At 37.1% G+C, this 21,524-nt stretch overlaps 2 protein-coding genes across 2 annotated transcripts in view; one reads left to right on the top strand and one right to left on the bottom strand.

Annotated features, from left to right (window-relative positions):
• The first annotated feature begins 645 nt into the window (after nucleotides 1-645).
• EIF3M (eukaryotic translation initiation factor 3 subunit M) lies at nucleotides 646-17,471 on the top strand. The gene is made up of 11 exons (XM_082660581.1): nucleotides 646-778; nucleotides 3,223-3,355; nucleotides 4,165-4,303; nucleotides 4,588-4,711; nucleotides 4,865-4,959; nucleotides 10,133-10,216; nucleotides 11,344-11,443; nucleotides 12,072-12,153; nucleotides 15,686-15,829; nucleotides 16,608-16,668; nucleotides 17,122-17,471. Exons 1-11 carry the CDS (start codon nucleotides 737-739, stop codon nucleotides 17,240-17,242), a joined length of 1,125 nt encoding a protein of 374 aa, XP_082516707.1. The 5' UTR covers nucleotides 646-736; the 3' UTR covers nucleotides 17,243-17,471.
• A 250-nt stretch (nucleotides 17,472-17,721) lies between these two features.
• CCDC73 (coiled-coil domain containing 73) overlaps nucleotides 17,722-21,524 on the bottom strand; it is a 105,907-nt gene continuing 102,104 nt past the window's right edge. Inside the window, exon 18 of the mRNA XM_082660580.1 lies at nucleotides 17,722-17,942. Within this exon, the coding sequence (XP_082516706.1) occupies nucleotides 17,727-17,942 (216 nt within the window). The 3' untranslated portion in view covers nucleotides 17,722-17,726. The remainder of the gene's footprint in view (nucleotides 17,943-21,524) is intronic.

Below are 21,524 nucleotides of genomic sequence, written 5' to 3' on the forward strand. Positions count from 1 at the left end.
ATTGCTTTATATATTAATTTACTTAATCCTCAGAACAACACTATAAGTACTTGATCTAATTTTTCCAGAAGAAGCTGGAAAGCAGCAGTTAAGCAACTGCCCCAAATCACACATCCATCAAATGGTGCAGCAGGGATTCCACCCCAAGAAATTCGATTCTGGAGTCTGTGCTGTAAAACACTACACTATTCAGGGCCGCGTTTCTAATTACTTTGTACTGTTTGTGTTCTGTGTGCCCCCAATGGAATGTAAGCTGCACGTGGGGGAGCTTATTTTGAAAACTACTGCTGTTCCCGGGGTAGAGAGCACTGCCTGCTTGCTAGCTAGTCCCTCAATAAAGGCTGAAATGTGGGCTAAATTATAACTCGAAAAAAAATCGCACCCAAATTTCAAAAGGGTAGGTGGTCCCCGTGAGGCGCAAGCGGGGCGATAATACGGAACACAGACCACACCCCACCTACCGGAGTTAGAAGAGACGAGAGCCCACGCAGGAAGTTAGCCCGTAGGGCTCGTTCCGCCTCCGCCTCCGCCTCCGCCTCCGCCTCCGCCCGGCCCCGCCCCACAGAGCGCGCGCTGCGATTGGTCTCCGTGGCTTCGCCCGTCCTGGTGACCCCGCCCCGCAAGACCCGCGCAGGCTGACCCGGAAGCGGTTGTGAGGCGCCGGCGCGCGGCCCAGCTCCTTTTTCCGGTCGGCGTGGTTTGAGGGCCGAGTGTTCTAAGTGCTCCAGCCTTCGCCATGAGCGTCCCGGCGTTCATCGACATCAGCGAGGAAGATCAGGTATGCTCCCGGAAGGCGGATGCCTCCAGGGTGGGGTGTAAGGGAGGCTCAGAAGTGTGAAGGGCCGAGTCGGGGCCGAGCCAGGACCGGGCGAGCGGGACGCCGCCCCGTGGAGCCCGCCCCGGAGCCGAGAGCCGCGGTTCAGTCCTCCACACCTCGGAGTGCGGAGGCCGCGAGGCAGGGGCGCGCGTTCCTGGAGGCCTGGGGTTGCCCGGCAGCCAGCACTCCCAGTGCTGGGCCCGGGGCCTGACGGCCGACTTCCTGGTCGGCGTCAGGACTCTTCCAGCCTGGAGTCACTGCTGTCTGTCGACACGGTACTTTTTGACTCATTGCGGAGGGTATCTGCTTCCGTCCTCCAAATGCAGCCACATCCGGAGTGGGAGGTGGCGAATCTTTAGACGGCGTAAGCGGTTCAGGGAAAAATAATTTGGTACTAAAGATCAAAATGGCTATATTATTATTGTGACCACAAGGGCACAGGTGACGCCTATTTTATACGTAGGCCCTATTTTACATTCTTACTTGAGCAAGAGTGAGAGTTCTGTAACCTGAACGCATAACATCAATTCCATCCTCATACTTTGAGGCATACATTTGGTGAACAATCTTAATATTTTTAAATTTCCTGTTTGGGGTTTGCTCTTTGGTTTGCATGGCTCATGCTTCTCATTTTCCCCATAACAAAAGTTAAACTTTAGTTGGTGGGAGTTAAACTAAACTTGAAATGATTTTCTCTAATTTTGCAGAACTGAAAACTATTCTGTGAAGTCGTTAAGGGTTGTCATTTTGTATTTTTCTGCTACTCCACTAACATGGAAATTTTGGTTTCGATAGAAGAGAAAATATCAATACTAGTGTAAGATAACTTTTAGAATTGCAGATGTGATTCCCCCCCCGCCCTTGGTAGAAATGCAGACCTTCAGTCCTGAAGAGCAAAGGAAGAAGGGGAAAGAAAAATGGGGGGAAAAAAGGCTAGGGAATGAGTTGAGCATAATTAGAAAAGAAGATGTGGAAGGAAAAAAAGGCCTATCTGAGTAGGAATGGAATCACGTTATCAGCAATTGGCTATTAGGTGACTGAAAAAAAGTGGTTTTTTTTTTTTTTTTTCTAACATAGAAGAGGGTTTGTAGATGCAGGAAGTTCTTGTCATTGATTATATTAGTTTTAAAGTGTCATTTCTAGTTAGGTTATGCTAATGTTCTTGTTTCACAGTAAATAGATGACTGCTTTGGGAGTTAAACTTTGATCATATTCTCTGATTAGAGTTAAGTGGCGTTCAGAGTCCTTGTTTCCTTTTCTTTGCTTTTACCACTCCATAACCACCTGTGGCCAGTAGGGATGACAGATGAAAACAATAAACTGTTGATTGAATAGTTTGCTTTGTGGGTACAAAGCAGAAACTGAACAGATGCCTTTGTGGGGTAGGGGGGAACCATACCATGTTTCCTTCATAGAGAAATATGCAGTGACGTTTTTGTGCATTCTGATATGGTGAGGTATGTTTTATGAAATCTTGTTTATGATACCAATTCATGTGAAGTTACTGTGTTATCTGAAATGATAGCACCATCAGAGCAACAGCTTTAATACACTTAGGTAGCCAGACGTATTTGTGGGTTTAGAAACGTGATGCCTACATATTTACTAATGGTATCCCTACATCTCCATTTCAGTTCTTCATTTTATTGTCTTAAACACTGTTTGCATTCATGTGTGGTTGCCATAAATACCAAGTCCTCAGAAGAATAAGTTGTTAAATATTATATATGCATTAGAGTAGAAAATATTTAAATATCTGGATGTAGTACTATAGTTATGTTTTTATAGATCCAAAAGTGCTTCTGATCCAGGTATGCATTTTAAAAGAGTAATTACATCGTAGATGCTATTTGATAGAAACATTTTATTCAAGGTGACATTCAAAGGCATCACCTTTTTATCTTTGTGTCTCCCACAGCACTTATCTTAGATAGGTCCTCAAACATTTAATTAACGAACGATTACTTTCTTGCCACGGTAATGTCTGTAACTTTTTAAAGTATTGTGTTATGTAGACCTGAGAGCAATAAAACTTCTTTAAAAGAAATCAGATCAGTTATTCCCTTCCCCCACTCCTCCTCCCAAAAAAAGCTTTGTGTTATAGTAGAAAGGTTTTTGCTGTATACTGGAAGTCCGGCAGGATATATAGGTGATATGATGGAAATTTGACAGTGATCAGTGTGGGTTATAGTGGGTCTGTGTAGCCACTTGTTGACGAAAACCTGTGGGGCTGTGATGGTGGATGAGCTGGGGGAGAGGCACTTTAACATAATTTAAAGTTATCATTAAGTGCTGTGTTTACATTTTATTTTTTTAGAAATACGTCAGAATGGTTTGAAATCTTGTGATTTGTGATTCATAGTTCGTTTTATAGATATATATAGCAACCCTATTTGATTCAACAGGCTGCTGAGCTTCGAGCTTATTTGAAATCTAAAGGAGCTGAAATTTCAGAAGAGAACTCAGAAGGTGGACTTCATGTAGATTTAGCTCAAATTATTGAAGCCTGTGATGTATGTCTGAAGGAAGATGATAAAGGTTTGTCTTTAATTTTTTGTAATATTATTTACTAATCATAGAGGACCTACTTTTAAAACTTTCATGTGAATTATATTTGTTTTGTTTTAGACCTTAGAACTTTTAAGCACTGTTGTTTTTAATCTTTGCACACACTTTCAGTTTATTCTCATCTGTTTTACTCATGAAATAAGCCTATTTTGATAAAACATCTTTTTTACATGTTTTTTGAGTGTTATTGCACACGGTAAATACTGGTAATTTCAGAATGAACTGAAGGAAAAAATGAATCTTTTCTTTTCATAAGGTTTAGATTAATATGAGATGGAATACAATTTCAGGTAATCTAAAAGGTGATTTAATTATTTGGCTGATTCCCTATTTATTGAGATAAAATGGGAAATTTTGAAAATTGGGAGTCCTAAAATCTCTGGTTAAGGTTTGAGATTAAACTTGGTGTACAATTAGTATCTTGCTAGTAAAATTGAAACTGTATACTACATAGACATGTAAATCAGTCTTCTGTTTTACTGGTTGAAAACCAAATCTTGGGTAGTAACTTCATCCTTCAATAAAATGTGTGAGTTGCTTTCTGAATGATAACTATACAACAGAGCTGGTTTAGTTTGAATTCATGTGCACCGTGTTTTTTAGTATAATGCACACCATTGAAGGAAAAGTGTTCTTTAGAACTGCTTTACAGTAGCCAGAGTACCTTTTAAGTGTTTTATGTTTAATGGTCTTTGGTGTATTAAAACACTGGAAATACATGTTTAACAAGATACATTAAATATTATAATATCACTGTTGTGTCATCCATACATGTGTAGATGTTGAAAGTGTGATGAACAGTGTGGTATCCCTCCTGTTGATCCTGGAAGCAGATAAGCAAGAAGCTCTGATTGAAAGCCTGTGTGAGAAACTGGTCAAATTTCGGGAAGGTGAACGCCCATCTCTGAGACTGCAGTTGTAAGTTAAGAACTGGAAGAGGCCCAGTTTTTCAAGGGGCTCTTCATGTTACTGTCATTTAATGGTTAAAAGCAAGAATTCTAGAACTTGACTGTCACCTGTGACTTTTATTGGTGGTGTGTCTTTGGACAAGTCACTTAACTCTCCTGTGCACCATTTCCCTCCTTGTAATGTGACATTCTTAATAGTATCCCTTTCAAGTTTGTTGTCAGAACATATAATCTCAATTTAGTTACCGTAGTTACTGATCTCCATCATTGTTTTATTATTTGTTTGTTAACCAGGCTAAGCAACCTTTTCCATGGGATGGATAAGAATACTCCTGTAAGATATACAGTATATTGCAGCCTCATTAAAGTGGCAGCATCTTGTGGGGCCATCCAGTATATTCCAACTGAGCTGGATCAAGTGAGTTACCATGTGAAATACTTGTTCTGCTTATAAGAAGTATAGTTTTAGAGCTCTAATAAGCAAATATGTCTTCTAAATGTTATCTTTTAAATTGTGAAAATATGTTCACTGTGTCACTAAATTTTCTCCTTTTTGTCAATCTCGTTGTAGGTTAGAAAATGGATTTCTGACTGGAACCTCACCACTGAGAAAAAACACACCCTTTTAAGGCTACTTTATGAGGCACTTGTGGATTGTAAGAAAAGGTATTCAGAATTAATGTACTGACTTAAAACATAATGGCAATGTAAGTAGTTGAGACTTTTTTAAGGACAGGTAGGATAAGTGATTTTGCTCTACTTCGTTCTCTAAGGAGTTGGTATAAATTTCTTTCTGTAAATTTCACCTACTAAATTAAAGATAGCTGCAAAGTTTAAAATAGTCTTTCCCATATTTAAACTTTTTAAAAAGCAAAACTTGCTTTTGTTCTAAAAATGGTACAACTGTTAATCCCAAAGCTGTGTGTAATATTAGACTAAGTTATTTAATGGTACTTTGATGTCTTAGTATAGGGTAGTGCTATCACTTTTGTTTAATGGTGGTGAGAGTCTATCAGTCATAGTCATAGTCAGAGTCTCTTAATATATATAACAGTGCCCCTGAGATGAAATTTTGCAATAGACTGTACTAAATGGTACTTAATTGTGCTTTTGCAAGGTCTTGAGTTTCTAACGCTTGTCTTCAGCCCAGCAAACTTCATGCCCAAAATATTTATTCTTCATCCAGTTTATGGATGCTACCAAATGATATATTTGGCCCAGTTTTTAGAATTAGGGTTGAAGGATAATCCTACCATTTTGACCTGGCTTTTTAATTTCTCTTTTCACATAGTGGTTAAAAACTTTTAGGAAGAGTAATCAGTCTTCAGTTTAGTTTTCCTTTATTATTATTACTTTTTGCGGTACGTGGGCCTCTCACTGTTGTGGCCTCTCCCGTTGTGGAGCGCAGGCTCCAGATGTGCAGGCTCAGCGGCCATGGCTCACAGGCCCAGCCGCTCCGCGGCATGTGGGATCTTCCCGGACCGGGGCACGAACCCGCGTCCCCTGCATCGGCAGGCGGACTCTCAACCACTGCACCACCAGGGAAGCCCTTCGGTTTAGTTTTATTGCACAATTTTTATAGTTGCTTTCAGTGCTCGGGTGTTTAATATATTAGAGACGATCAATAAGATTAATGTTTCTGTTATGTTAAAGTAATGTAAAGTTTTTGCAGATCATTTACATTTAACAATACAGGAGGAAATTATATTTTTGTTGTGAAAGTTGCAGCGTTTTATTATAAAAGAAGTTAAATAGGGAATCTTGCATTAATAGCCTATTTCATTTTGTATCAGTGGCTACTGTCTGTTACATGCTAGCACACTTGTGGCAGCATTCTAGCCAGTTGTCAGTAACTGTTAAGAGTAGGTAGTCTTATATTGGACAGTCTCAAATGGGGAGGGCATAAAAGCTATTAGAGAAAGAGTCCATATTTTAACATATGCTATAAATGTGCAGGCTGTGGAATAAAACTACTGGGATTTCAAACCTTGGCTTTCTTACTTGTATATGACACTAAATAAATCTCTGTACCTCAGTTTCCAACTTCAGAGTGGATATAATAGTAGTACTTACCTCATAAGGTTGTTGAAAAGATTAAATAAGCTAATGTACACATGAAGTTCTTAAAATAGTGGTTTCCTTATTGAGAAAGCACTCAGTAAATATTGGATATTTTATTCCTATCATCCTTTTCATTTTTTCAAGCTCATCTTTAAAAAGTTAGTCTGCGCTTCCCTGGTGGCGCAGTGGTTGAGAGTCCACCTGCCGATGCAGGGGACACGGGTTCGTGCCCCGGTCCGGGAAGATCCCACATGCCGCGGAGCGGCTGGGCCCGTGAGCCATGGCCGCTGAGCCTGCACGTCCGGAGCCTGTGCTCCGCAGCGGGAGAAGCCACAACAGTGAGAGGCCCGCGTACCGCAAAAAAAAATAAATAAATAAAATAAAAAGTTAGTCTTTTTTCTGGTACAGTAATTTAAAATGATGAGTGTTACTGTTTCCCTTTGAATGTCTAGTGCTTATCAGAGTTGATGACTGCTCATTGGATGATTTCTCTAATTGCTGTTTAGTAGATCCTCAGTCTTTTCTGTGTAAAAAGGAAATAACTAAGGTAATTACAAAGAATTACAAAGCTAATTCTCAGAGAAATTGAGATAAGACATCATTACCCATCTTGTGCTCTCCTAGACATACCCTAATGTTAACATATTAGGAAGTGTCTGCAGCATTTGTCACAGGTGATCACTCTTTCCTTCTTGAAACACTTCCTTCAGCTGGCTTTTGGGGCACCTGTCTAGATTTGCTTCATTCACACCTCATTTGTGGCTCCCTCCCTTCTTCAAATCTGCTCAATTTATACCTCATCAGAAAGGCCTTCTCTAGCTATCTGTAAAAATAACAGTATTCCCTTACCCTCACATTGCTTTTTTCCCCTCATCCCTATTTTATTATCGGCCCCACTACACTTATTACTAACTGACATGCTATATTTTCATGTTTATTATGTGTCAGTCCCCTCTAGAATGTAAGTTTCCCAAGGGCAGGAACTTTTTGTTCATTATTAGAACAGTGTCTGACACGAGTAGGTACTTAGTATATAAGTGCTAAATGAATATTTCTGAAAAATGAACATGTTGCAAAAGCAGTTGATGTAAGAAGCAGTGACTTAAGGCAGTATGAAGTGGTTTATGGAGCTAGAGTGTATGCCCTTCCCAGAGGCATTCAACCCGGGCTTCTCTTCTGAGCTTCAGACCCTTATGTCCAACTGCTTTCTACCTGGTTCTACTTAGATGTGGCCCATAGTTGCCTCAAACTCAATGTGACCAAAATGAATTTATCGTTTTCTCCCTCTAAATTAGTTTCTGTTTTCCTAAGCAAGACATGTTGAAGTGGTCTTCTGTTTATTCTCTCTACAGCGGTTTTGTGAAACAAAACTTTCAGCCTATCATTCTGTAGGTTTACATTTTCTTTAGCATACAGTACAGAATTCTTAGTTTGGCATATAAGTCCTTTCTGACATGGGCTCCTGTTTATTGCAGTAGCATGGGCTTGGTGAATGTGATAATAATCCTCTTGCCATTTTTGTATGGTGCAGTGACAAACCACAGAAACTTTGTTTTCTTTGTATAGATATTCCCTCCCTCCATTTCTCTCCCCCTCTCTCCCTCTTTCTCACATACACACGACCCTATACCCTTCCTCTTGGTATATCATACCCTAGACATAGTGAACCTGTGTCAGCTGCAAAAGCACCCATGCTCTTTCCCAGTCTGGACCAGAGGCTGGCACCTGTTTTTATATGGCCTACAAGCTAAGAATGGCATTTACATTTTTAAGTGGTTGACAAAAAAAATCAAAAGAAGGAGGATATTTTTTGAATTGTGACCATTATATGAAATGCAAATTTCAGTGTCCATAAAATTTTATTGGAATGCACCCATACTTATCATTTATGTATCATCTGTGGCTGCTTTTGCCTAGACTTGAGTTGCGGCAGAAACCAGATAGCCTGCAAAGCCTAAGATAATTATTGTCTGGTGCTTCATGGAAAGTTTGCCTATGTTTGGTCTAGAACTACACTCAACTCCTTTTCTCTGCCTGAAATGCTCCTGCCATATTTACAGCACCCTGTACTTTTATCGTGGCGCTTCACACGCTTGGTTAAAAGGTTTATGAGGTTTTAGGCTCAGTGAAGGCTAGGAACCTTGTCTGTCAACCATTGTATTCCCAACCTGTTGGTAGTGATGGGCCCTGAGTTGATGAATGCTACCTACACTTAAGGAACTAGGGAAGGATGCTCATTCAAATTTCTGTCATGCTGCTGATTTAAATTTTAAGATTTGGTTTTTGTCTAGTACACAGAAAATGGTCGTTTTGTTGTTGTTGTTTGGCTTTTTGTTGGTTGGTTTGTTTCTGCTTCTAAATAGAATTCTGAGAGTTGCCTTGCCCTCTTAGTAAGAATGCTTACGTTTATGGGTGCCCCCTTCATGATTTTGTTTATATTGGTGGTTGATGAGTGCAAATTGTGTAATATCTTCTGAGTCCTCATTATATGTCGGATATTGTGCACTTTAAATGGACCATTTTATCTGATCTTTGTGAATTCAGATTTCTTTAACTGATAAGATGTATTAGACTGAAGTATACTATGGTTGTTAAAACTGGAAATTGTGCCTATGCTTGCATGTGGTGCAAGATAATAATTTAATTGAATCCTGGTTTTGTGGGGGAGTTTTAGAATATCATTTAAGTTTTTAAAATAAATGGTATAGCTCTTACTGATTTTACCCAGGTTGAATCCAGATGTGGGGGGAAAGAAGGGCTTTTAGAAAACGAAAAAAGGTGGTGGGGAACTGTTAAGCTTTCTGTAACTGGCTGAAGATTCATCAGTTTAAAGGAAGAAATGAAGGGTGAAGATAAACATTTACAAAGAGTTCAGATTGAGAGAATGCATTTAATTATTTTGTACTTTTCGCTGCAGTTAAAATTGATCATCTACATAATTCTAAGGATATCATTAGTGGAGTTATTTAAATATCTGGTGTTGGCTCAACTTCAGCTGTACTATCCTAACAGTTTCTCAGACACAAAACCTTTTTCTCACCTAGGGCTTTTTTTTTTTTTTTTTTTTTGGCTGCGTTGGGTCTTCGTTGCTGTGCGCGGACTTTCTCTAGTTGTGGCGAGCAGGGGCTACGCTTCGTTGCGGTGCATGGACTTCTCGTTGCAGTGGATTCTCATTGCGGAGCACGGGCTCTACGTGCGCAGGCTTCAGTAGTTGTGGCATGCGGGCTCAGTAGTTGTGGCACACGGGCTTAGTTGCTCTGCGGCATATGGGATCTTCCCGGACCAGGGCTCGAACCCGTGTCCCCTGCATTAGCAGGCGGATTCTTAATCACTGTACCACCAGCGAAGTTCCTCACCTAGGGCTTTTATACCTGGTCTTCTCTGCCTGGAAGCTCATCCAGCCCCCACCTTCTACCTCTAGTACGTTTCATGGCCAATTATTTTACATTCTTTAGATCTCAGCTTACATGTCATTTCCTCAGAGAGACTTTCCTTGCTCATTCTATATGAAGTAGCCTCCTCTTTCCTGTCTCTGCTCTTGTTACTCTATTACATCACCATTTATTTCCTTTATGGCACTTACTTGTTATTTTTCCTTAGTCGTCTCTCTTTCCTCCTAGAAGGAAAGTTCCATGACTTTTTCCATAGTGGAGGACTGTGTCTCTGGGTCACCATTATATGTATCATCAACACAGTACCTGGCACTTAGTAAATATTTTTGAATGAATGGATAGCAGTAATGATACTGTGAAATTCCTAAAGCTGTATTTCTTTTTAGTGATGCTGCATCAAAAGTCATGGTGGAATTGCTAGGAAGTTACACGGAGGACAATGCTTCCCAGGCTCGAGTTGATGCCCACAGGTAACGTTAAACACAGTGTTCCAATGATGACTGTCAACAGGGTGGAGGTGAGCTACACCGTTCAGTCATATAGCTGAAGTCATGTTTGCATCTACCAGTGATCCAAAGCCATTTGATACCATGTGCGCTATGAGGATTCTAATGTAGATACCAAAATTCAAGATTTGGTATTGAAAGAAACCAAAGAATGCATGTGAAATAGCCACATGGTGTTTGCTGTTTGGGGTATCGCTGCAGTGGGGGTTCCCAACCTGAGTAGTAGAACCTAATCTTGGGTTGATTTTACCTTAATACTAAGGTATGTAGATGGGGAAAGGCTGGTGGCTTTCTGTAAAAATTAACCCATTGCTAATGGGAATGACTGCTTCAAACAGTCCTAGATCTATTTAGTAGCAATAAGAATAGAGTCAGTTTTTTAAATCTATGAAATGGAAATTATGATAACTTCTTTATAGGGTTATTCCATCTTTGATAAAATGGGCATGATAATACCATATGTCTCTCAGGGTGCTGTGAGGATGAAATGAAGTAATACATGTTAAAGCACTTACCTTAGTGTCTGGCATAAACAGTAAAAAAATACTGGTGCTGTTTTATTCTTTGATTACTTTGGTGGTGCTTTCTCTCCAGCTGTTTTTGTCTATGGTAACTATTTTTAAATTAATTTTATTTTTGGCTGCGTCGGGTCTTATTTGTGGCACATGGGATCTTTGTTGCCGCATGTGGGATCTTTCATTGGGGCGCATGGGCTTCTCACCAGTTGTGGCACGTGGGCTCTAGTTTGCGGCACACGGGCTCTCTAGTTGAGGGCACAGGCTTAGTTGCCCCATAGCATGTGGGACCTTAGTTCCCCGACCGGGGATCAAACCTGCAGCCCCTGCATTGGAAGGTGGATTCTTAACCACTGGACTACCACGGAAGTCCCTCTACGAGTAATTTTATTAAAATGGACATCACTGATAGATTTATTGGCCTGTTTTAAGCCCAGTTTTGTAGCTTTTTTAATGCAGTGTATATTGAACTCATAGATATTTCACTTAATTGAATATATTTTTGCAGTCTGCAAAGGCAGTGAAAAGTACCTGAATTTCAAGACTCTGAGCTTGGGTTTTTGTTTTCCAATTAAGGTGTATTGTGCGAGCATTGAAAGACCCAAATGCATTTCTTTTTGACCATCTTCTTACTTTAAAACCAGTCAAGTTTTTGGAAGGCGAGCTTATTCATGATGTAAGTAGTTTATCTTTAATGTTAAAAATATTTTCTCCTAAATCTAACATACTGAACCGTAACTCTACTTCTTTGTATTAATGAACATGACTCTTAGAGAAATCTAGAAAGAGAAGAACTATATTCATTTTTGTATCAGGAACAGACTGAAATTTAGGACTAGAATTCAGCTTTTCTCCAGCCACCAAACACATGCCTCCTGTTCTTCCTCCCTTTCCTTCATCTCACTTGCCTGGCCATTATGAAATTAGAGAATACAGATTTCTTCTTAGTATATAGTGTCAGCTATCCCCAATTAGAAAGATAAATCTGATATTTAAAAAACAGATGAATGTACTTTTCAAGTGCAATTATAAATACATTTTGGATTATTTCTATTTGTACTGTCATTTCCACCATCTTTTGGGGTAGATCGTTTAGAGGACACTGTATTTACTGATTCTTTCATCTAAATGAGTTTTAATGAAAGCAAATTTAGATGGTAATTTGATCAAACAGATTGAAATTTCTGCTTGAAGGAAATGTGGAGTCTTGTTGCTGGGAGTCAATATCTTAAAAGTATCTTGAGTATAAATGTTAATTCTATATTGAATATTGTATCTTTGTCTTTTTGTGTTTATCTGTATAGCTTTTAACCATTTTTGTGAGTGCTAAATTGGCATCATATGTCAAGTTTTATCAGAATAATAAAGACTTCATTGATTCACTTGGTAAGTTGTGGGGATTTTTCTTTGGAGGGGTAGAGAGAGAGAGAGGAATGAAAGATCCAGCAAATATGATCATGGCCTTATGTGTAGGTTACCCTAACCAGTGGTGTAAAAGACCTTATTCCTTAGATGCTCGGTGATTTACATTTTTGGTACTTCTTTTAAAAAGCCATAGTCACATTTGTAGCAAATAGCTTTTTTCCCTCTAATATAGTCTTTTATACTTGGTTCTCTCCCCACCCATTAACAAATTATAGAAGTATATATATATACTGTGTTGCTAAGCACATCTACGTGAAGCTGAAGATAGAGTTAGAAATGGAGTTGTGATTTTGTGTGATAGGAGAAATTTTCCTAACTACAGTTTGTTGAAGACAGCATAGTAAGTTTAAGGTTTATGATTTTTATCTTGGAGCTTTCTTTCTAGACCAACAGAGTTCAGTAAATGTTGCCGAATTGAATCTTATCCTCATTGAGCAAACTGCATAGTATATATTCAGTATTTTCCTTCTGGAGCATGTTTTTATCATGCTAAAATTAAAAAGGGAAAACTTAGAAAATCTGTAGTTGAACAGGTTTAAATTGTTCTAAAATTACCCATTTTTTGAGAGTGAAATCAACTGAAGCTAAGGTGCTTTGTTTTTCTACTGGGCAATAATCAGAATATATTAGAGACTAGTTATATTTTCCATATTAAAATTGAATTTAGTTTTCCTGGTTGGTTGAAGTGTAGATAAAGAATACATTTATAATCTACTTTGATTATACTATTAGTCCTCAATTTGGTAATCATTAATTCCTGTCACCTGTAAATTTTGTGCAGCCATTGGAATTGGGAAGATTGAATTATTCTGAACATAATAAGGCGTTTGAAATACACCAAGATAAAGTAGATGCAAGTGTGTTTGTGTTGAATGCTTTGCCAGGTGCACTAGACCCAGAAAACCACATTCTGTCCCAGTTAATTTGTTTCCTGGCATGAAGCTATGTGATGGAATGTTAATGTCAGCAACCTCTTTATTTACGCACCAAAGAAAAAGGAGTAGTAATTAACACTTTGACACTCCCCCATTGATGTGTAATTGACTGTTTCAAAGGAGCACTGGTTCATAAGCTATTGCATGCAGTAAAATTACGTTTTCTATATTGCAGCATTTTAAGACAGGGGTCAGTGACAATGCAGAAATTGCTCAATGATGCACATTTTTTTATTACTGCATTAAGGTTTTGACATATTAGTAATGAATAAATGTTTCCATAAAATTAGATTTTTTTATAACTTTAAAATTGAAATATGACACAGAACACTGTGACTTCCTCTTTGAAGGTAATATTCTACTTTCATGAAACAAAGCACAGCTACCTACAAGTTTAAACTCAGACTTCACTAGCATAATAGTTTGATTTTGAGAACAAGAGTCCTAAAGGCTTTAAGTTTGGTTCTGTTTTACTTTAAACATCAGTTTGAAATGTTTTTAAATGCAGGTTTCTACGTGTTAGATCATGGTTTTACATAATTCATTCTAGAAACAATCTTCATTCCTCTAAGTTTTTTGATTTACGGTAAGCTTGTCACTGCACAGGGCGTAGCAGTAAAACAAATCTAATTTCAAGAGTATTTTAAATTATATATTAAAAATTTTAGGAGTTTCTATCATTTTATCTCATTAAAAGAGGACTAAATATGTCCATTGAACTGGTAATGTTAAGGAATTTTCTTATATTGCCAAATATTGAGAAAAATCTTTAGTATTCTCTGTGATAGAAAAAACAATAGAATTTCTGTGCAAACCAGAAATCAGATTCCCTATTTTGCCTTTTGTTTCCCGCAATCTGTGCAAATTAGCAACCATTTATTGGAAATTTGTTTGTGAAAGATGTTTCTGGGAAAACATCTTACTAAATGTTTATTTTTGGTTTTTAGATGTATTAAACATTTATTACAGCTGAAAGTCTGGTTACAAATGTCTAGGTTCCACAGGTGGCATCAGTTTATCTCAGAACACTTATTAACACTGACAACTTGGGCCAACAGTAGCAGTATCTTGTGTCAACTGAATTGCCCTAACATGTCCACATGTAATCTGGTGTTATCCAGTTGCTACCTTCTTCCTTCGGAAAGTTAATCAGCATCTAATTTGCATTTGTTAATTAGGGTTAATGTGCACTAATTGATTTTTTGATGCTTGTAGATTTCCATTAAACCTGGTTAGCAGTACTTACTTGGGTACCTCATTCATTTGAGTTATGGTGATCATGTTTTTGTTGAATCTGTGCCAAATAGAAAGCCTGCATCATAATTACAGCTAATTAACAATTATGTCCTATATTAATGGGCTTCCCTAGTCTTCTGCTAATATTCTGAATGTTGTAAATTTTAAATGTGCTTAGAACTTTTTTAACAGTACAGACTTGAGGCTCTTAATTACTAGAGGGTACGTGATTGGTCATTTGCTGAGTTTACAGAAGTTGCAAGTTTAGAGAAAAGGAACATGTTAAGTATTTCTAAATTAACTTTAGAAACTTGTTTTTGTAATTAAGAAATAGCATCAAGTCAAGTATGTTTGTGTTATAATGCAGCTTCCATGTAGGAATAGGTAATTTGGATATTCAGTATTTGTAGGTATTTGTATTTCTAGTTATTTATTTTATAAATGAACTTCTTTTCTAGGCCTAGTACTGCCACCTTGTTATTAAAAAGTAAATCACTTAATCTCTTTACTCAGTTTTATTGTTTTTTTTAAAGTGAAAGGATCAGGACTAGGTAATTCATTGTTCCTTTAAGGTTTAACAGTTGTTTGTGATCTGAATAATTGTAGCAGAATGTTTTATTAGAAATTATAAGGCAAAATTTGATTATTTGTACAGTTTTTCTACTTTTGCCTTAAAAAGAACAGGTATCACTGTTAATTTTATCTAGTACTAACCATTTTAAACCTATAAATGTTAAATACACTTCTGCAGTTTTGATTTTTAAGTATTAAGTCCAAAGTGGTCTAAAGGGAAATGGAATATTTTCATAAGTGAATGTATATTAAAATATTTTAAAATTCCATGTTTGCCAGTAACTCAGACACAGAACAAATAGTAAGTAGATAAGGAATCTTGTGTTTAAATGGAGAGCTATTAGTAAAAGTAAGTTTATTCAATTAAATAAGAATGTTCTTACGAAATGTACTTTGTATATACTTTGTATATGTACTTTGTATCTCCTAAAATATATAAATAAATATTAAAAATGTAAAATGTATAAAACTTAGGGCCTAAAAATCCCATTTTATAGCTTATTCTTAACTTTGAATCTATCACCTGTGGCACTGAAGCAATAAAGAAATGTAGTTATAGAAAAATAATTTTAACTGCTTCATAATTTAATTATGGGGTTAGTTTATGGTTTGTAAATATAAGCTTTGCGAAAATTACTCTGTATAAGTACCCAAACACAGTGACTTCCACAATTTTACACAAGAGTTGTAATCATGCAGGACTGTAATTAGTATGGATACTCATCTGGCTTCACTACTGTGTTACTCAGGCCTACTACATGAACAGAATATGGCAAAAATGAGACTACTTACTTTTATGGGCATGGCAGTGGAAAATAAAGAAATTTCTTTTGACACAATGCAACAAGAACTTCAGATTGGAGCTGATGATGTTGAAGCATTTGTTATTGATGGTAAGGCAATTGGAACATTTTCGTTTTTTCCTAGAATTTCTCTTCCTACCCCATGAAACATAAGATTTTTAATCTTGAAACTGAGCTTAGTAGATAAGAAGATTATATTTGTAGCATAGTGAAAGTTCAGTGGAATATAAAGAGCTATGTGGTTTTTGGTGTGTGTCTATTCCTTGAAGTCATGTAGAACAAAGACATTTAGGCAGTATATCATAGTGGTTAAGAGCCTAGATTTTAGTATTAGACCTGTGTTTGAGACTAGGTCTTCCAGTTGTGAGGGTTAAATGAATTAATGCAGGTAAAGCACTCAGCTCAGTGCCTGGCACATAGTAAATGATCTGCAAATATTAACCATTACCAATTTTTTATGATTGGCCTAGAAATAGCACCTTCTTCCTCAATAATTACATTATAAAGTGGTTTAACTGTTAATTAGGACTTTTAAGATTAATAACATGTATTATAATATCTTAAGAAACTAGCCCCGTTCCCCCCCCCCCGCCCCCATGTGATTTCAGAGAATGCCAGAATTCTTAATGAAAACTGTATGTGATATTTAATATAGATAGGCGCAGCAACCAGAGGACAAATTCATGGCCTTCCTTTTGGTTGCATTACATTGCTGGGCTTGTCATTAAATTCAAAGAGCCAGTTTGTAAAATAATGTTGGAAAACTGTAAAGTTTTATCATGATTTACTTGGTCACAGTTTCATACCTTAGGCTGTTTTCCTTGGGAATATTCCATATAACATGTCATGTAAAACATCTTTTTTTCAGCGGTAAGAACTAAAATGGTCTACTGCAAAATTGATCAAACCCAGAGAAAAGTAGTTGTCAGGTAAGACACTTAATACTTTGCAGCATTTTGTAGAACAATTTATTCTATTTCACTTAGATGTTTAGAGAACCAAGGTGGTGTTAGCAGTTGACTGTAGTTAAATAGTTGCTATTTATCATAATTTTATTAAAGTTCAGACTGAATGTGATTAGCTTATTTAATGAAAGAGTCCTATTTTCCAGCACATTTCATTTAATGGCTCAGTACTGGCTAGAATATTAATGACTTCCGTGTCTGGTTTATGTAGTTCAGGAAAATAGATGGTTTAGGATCAGTATGGCAAATAAAGGTTTTTTAAAAAATAAGCTTCTAATCATTCTTACAACTCTACATTATGTCTTCTGTGTATATTTAACCTTGCTTTTAACTAGATAGAAGTGTGTAATATTGTTAAAAAAAAAAAATACCAGAGGATAAAATGTTGAGTAATAACTTTGTTTTTAATTTTTCCAGTCATAGCACACATCGGACATTTGGAAAACAACAATGGCAACAACTCTATGACACACTTAATGCCTGGAAACAAAACTTGAACAAAGTGAAAAACAGCCTTTTGAGTCTTTCAGATACCTGAATTTTTATGCTATATAATTTTGTTCTTTTTGGAAAATCTAAATCATAGTAAAACATTATAGCCTGAAATCTGACTATAGTCTGGATAGTTATTGTCTCAAATTTAAAAGAAATCACAATCTTCAGGGCGTACAAAGCAATAGATTACAAAGGGTCACTACGTCTGTTTTGTATAACACATAAGTGTATTCTGTAAGGAAGGGTTTTGGAGTGTGCAGCAAGAGCTTTGATGAAAGAGTATATGGAGGAAAGACACATTTAATTAAGGGAAACTGAATGCTAACATCAAACCTTGCAATCTTCGCTATCTTAAATGAAGCATTTACTGAGAGAAAACGTTAACAGTAACACAGTTTCATCACAGAAAAAGTTGGAAAACTGACTACAGCTATAAAGTTTTAGATGTAACAGTCGTGTTCTGGTCTAAACCACATCAATATTTCAATTAAGTCAGTTCACCACTGAAAGCATTTATCAACATTATTTTAATCCGTTTTTCCTACCATCTCTTCTGCTTTTCTTTTTTTAGGTAGGTTGTCATTTTCGGAGCTTAGAAACTTTTCAATTTCATTTATTTGATTTGTTACCAAGCTCTGCCAGTCATCTTCACCAGTAGAAGACACAGCCAAACCACTGGTTTTGATCTTGATTTCCTGAAAATGGCTTTGTGGCAGGGTTGATTTCAGAGGCTTTGTTTTCACCTAGGAAATACCAAACTTGTTTTACCACTGAAATTTTTACTCATTTTCTAAACAATCATCAAGTTTCAAGAAAATCCTTAAGCCTCTGCAATTATGAGTATGTGATAAAAGCTACCGTTTTCTTGGCTAATTTTCAACAACTACCTTAGTAATTTTGGCACCAAAAAACTATAAAATGTGAATCTGTAGGCTTATGTAGTAGCTCTTCAAGATCCCTAGTGTATTCCAGGAATACCACAAACGTTTCCTTAAAGGTCTTAAGCTTACATTGAAAGAAAACATTTAAAACAATGCAGATAAAAATCTGTTTTGTCCTCTACTCCCCTTCCCTTCCCAAACATGTCTATGTTTTGTAACTTCTATCAAAGCCAGGGGAAAATTTAAAATGCTAACGGAAGTAAACTGCCATATAAAAACTGCCTTTTACTTCATGTTTCCTCTTACGCTTCAGAGCGCCATTGTTGGAGAAACAGGAAAGAGCAATGAGGTGTTTGGAAGCTGGCATGTTTCCAAGGCACCACATTGGGTCGTACTTCTAATACCATGTTAAATAAGTTTTCCATTTTAAGGTTTCTTCTGATTATAAAATAATTACTGGAAATTTAGAAAATAGAAGTGTAAAGAAACTAAAAATCACTAGTAATCCACTATCCAGAGAGATCTGTCAACATTTTGGTATTTGCTATTAGTCTTTCTATTAGTGTATTTGACCATTCTATAGAATTTTATATCTTGGTTTTTCCCTCTGTGAGTTGTTTCCTAGGTCATTAAAGTTTCTCATAAGCAAATATCAGTGGCTGCAAAATACTTCTTATGGATGATCATTTAACTATGCTATTGTTAACATTTGTTTCCAATTTATCCCTATCATCAAAAATTAATTTCTTGCAAAAAATCTTTTATGGACTTACCAGATTCTCAGATAAAATCCTCTGTTGAAAGGGAATATATTTTAGAGGTATGGAATAGGATAAGAATTAGATTAAAATTTCCCAAGATTCCAGCCACCATCAAACATTTTGATGTAAATATTCAGGACTCCTCTATATATATACACTTTCAAAAAATTTGTATCATATTTATATCATTTTCTATGTTGGGTTAAAAACATTTTTAACATTTCCCTCTAGAAAGAGCATGGCTCCATCATATTCCATGTTCCATAATTTAATTAATATACTTAAATATACATTTAAGTTGTTGGAAAACATTTACTGTTATAAATTAGGCTATAATGAATGTCATTTGTTCATAAGTCTTTGTGAAGATCTTTGAGTACTGCCTTACATTAAAATCTTTTCCAGTCTGGTAAAAATGGCATATTTGTAACATTGTGTTGTCAAAGTGAGATTATATAGTAATAATTTTTAAAATGAGTTTAAATGTTTACATTTAACCTCAGTTTCCTAAAGGGAACGTTTGGATTGCTCTCTTTGGTTCCTGAGAATTCTAGTCAGCCGCCAGTCCCCTCAGAGTCTTAGCCTCTGATCCTTAGGGTAATGCTGGGTTCTTATTTGTCTGATTGCCTATGTTCCTATGAAATAACAGATGAAAAAAGTATCAGCACAGGACCACCAAGAGACCTTAAGTCGTTTAACTTTTGTGGGCCTCAGTTTTCTCATCAGCTTCTTTTAGTTAGAAAATGCTGTTATTGTAAAGAGTAACATAATAGATAAAAATGCGCATAAATGTATATTTCTCATAATATCTGGCATATAAGTGTTCAGCGTACTTCATGTAGCTCACAGGGCCAAAATGAATGTTAGACATCCATGCAACACTGAGAACCTGCTTCCTAAGTGCAATGGGCAGCGTGTCAGTTTCATGCACTACTGAGAATAGTTACAGAGAAATAGACCAAATCTAAATGTAGGTTGCTACTGATTTTGGAGTAAAATGATTGATGATCTATATAACATAATGGTCCTGCTTTGCCAACAAAATGCTAGAAGCGTTTTGGTGCATTTGATATCAAGTACAAATCACCTAATTTTCCAAAATCCTGATTCCTTGACTTTTAATCTTGAAAAAAGAAGGAGACATTTATACATATCTGCTTTAGTTTGTTTCCCTTTACCTACTTGGTGGGAGGGGCAGGAAGGATTGGCTGTAGAGAGAAAGAAGATGTAATTTTAAAGTTTATAAGCCTGCAGGAGACGCAAGAGGGAAGAGATATGGGAACATATGTATATATATATAACTGATTTATTTTGTTGTAAAGCAGAAACTAACACACCATTGTAAAGCAATTATACTCCAATAAAGATGTTAAAAAAAATTAACTTAAATGAACCTAATATCACTGGCTGTGTAAAATAAGTGGCTTTCTTTGCTTACTCTGGCCCCTCTCTCCCATCATTCCTGGGTATTATCAAGATTGCAGCAGGCTACCAACCTAACCCCTGCTCTAAGAATAAAAAACACTCTTCATCTTGCTCTGGATCTGTAGGGGAAAAGTGGATTAGCTCATAATAACTACCCAGAATTTTACAGGATTGATGTGGACAGTATGCATAAAAATATGTTGAAAAATGTAAAGAACTTATATTCCCTTTCTGGCTATAAGTCTTCATAAAATTCACTTTTCATTTGGAACAGAAGTTGGCAAACTTTTTCTGTAAAGAGCCAGAGTAAATTTTTTTGGCTTTGTGAGCCAAGTGGTCTCAACTGCTTGATTCCGTCATTGCAATACAAAAGCAGCCACAGAACTACAGGCAAAGCAAAGCAGTCGGCTGCGTTTGGCCCTCCAGCTGTCATTCAACAGCCCCTGATTTTAGAAAAGTGTATGTAAGCAAGTAAACAGGCATCATAAAGAGACTAGATTGGCCTGGTTTAATCCAGGGATCAAAGCATTTTCCGTAGACTAGGCAAGAGTTGATCTGCTTTTAAATTTGTCCCACATTAGATGTTAATTGGTAATCAAGGTTCAGCTGGGACAATGATACATAGCATAGTGCGTGATGCCTAGTGATAATCACTTAGCTAAACAGACATTTAGTGTTTTACATACACCAGTATTTTGAGAAGAAATTTTTTATATTATGAAAATTGAGAAGGTTATGTAGCATGCAACTAAGAGCCAAGATACCTAGTCAAAGTCCACTGCAGACTGTGTTCCTAATGACTTTGGAAAATTACTGAGTTTGGAAAATTACTTCACATTTGTGTCACTGCCTCATCTGTTTTTTGGTGGTTTTTTTTGCGGTATGCGGGCCTCTCAATGTTGTGGCCTCTCCCGTTGCAGAGCACAGGCTCCAGATGCGCAGGCTCAGCGGCCATGGCCCACGGGCCCAGCCGCTCCGCAGCATGTGGGATCCTCCCGGACCGGGTCATGAACCCGCGTCCCCTGCGTCCCACTGCGCCACCAGGGAAGCCCTGCCTCATCTGTTTTTAAAGATGTAGGACTGTTGTGGGAATACTTCTACGAAAGAGTTTTAAATTCTATAAATATAAATTCTTAACAACATTAATTAACAGAAAAGGCATTAGGAATCAGATACAAAGAACTTCCCTATTGGGTTTATTATAAAAATGGGCTTGAAAGGGAGATGTGAAATGTTCCATCATACCCTTAAACTGTTT

This window comes from Grampus griseus (assembly GCF_964374135.1).
Source record: "Grampus griseus genome assembly, chromosome: 8".
Taxonomy (NCBI): Eukaryota; Metazoa; Chordata; class Mammalia; order Artiodactyla; family Delphinidae; genus Grampus; species Grampus griseus.

Coding starts and splice junctions, on each gene's coding strand:
- EIF3M (XM_082660581.1), top strand. CDS start 737: ATGAGCGTCCCGGCGTTCATCGACATCAGCGAGGAAGATCAG. Junction 779..3,222: donor ACATCAGCGAGGAAGATCAG/GTATGCTCCCGG, acceptor TTGATTCAACAG/GCTGCTGAGCTTCGAGCTTA. Junction 12,154..15,685: donor AGACTTCATTGATTCACTTG/GTAAGTTGTGGG, acceptor TGTGTTACTCAG/GCCTACTACATGAACAGAAT.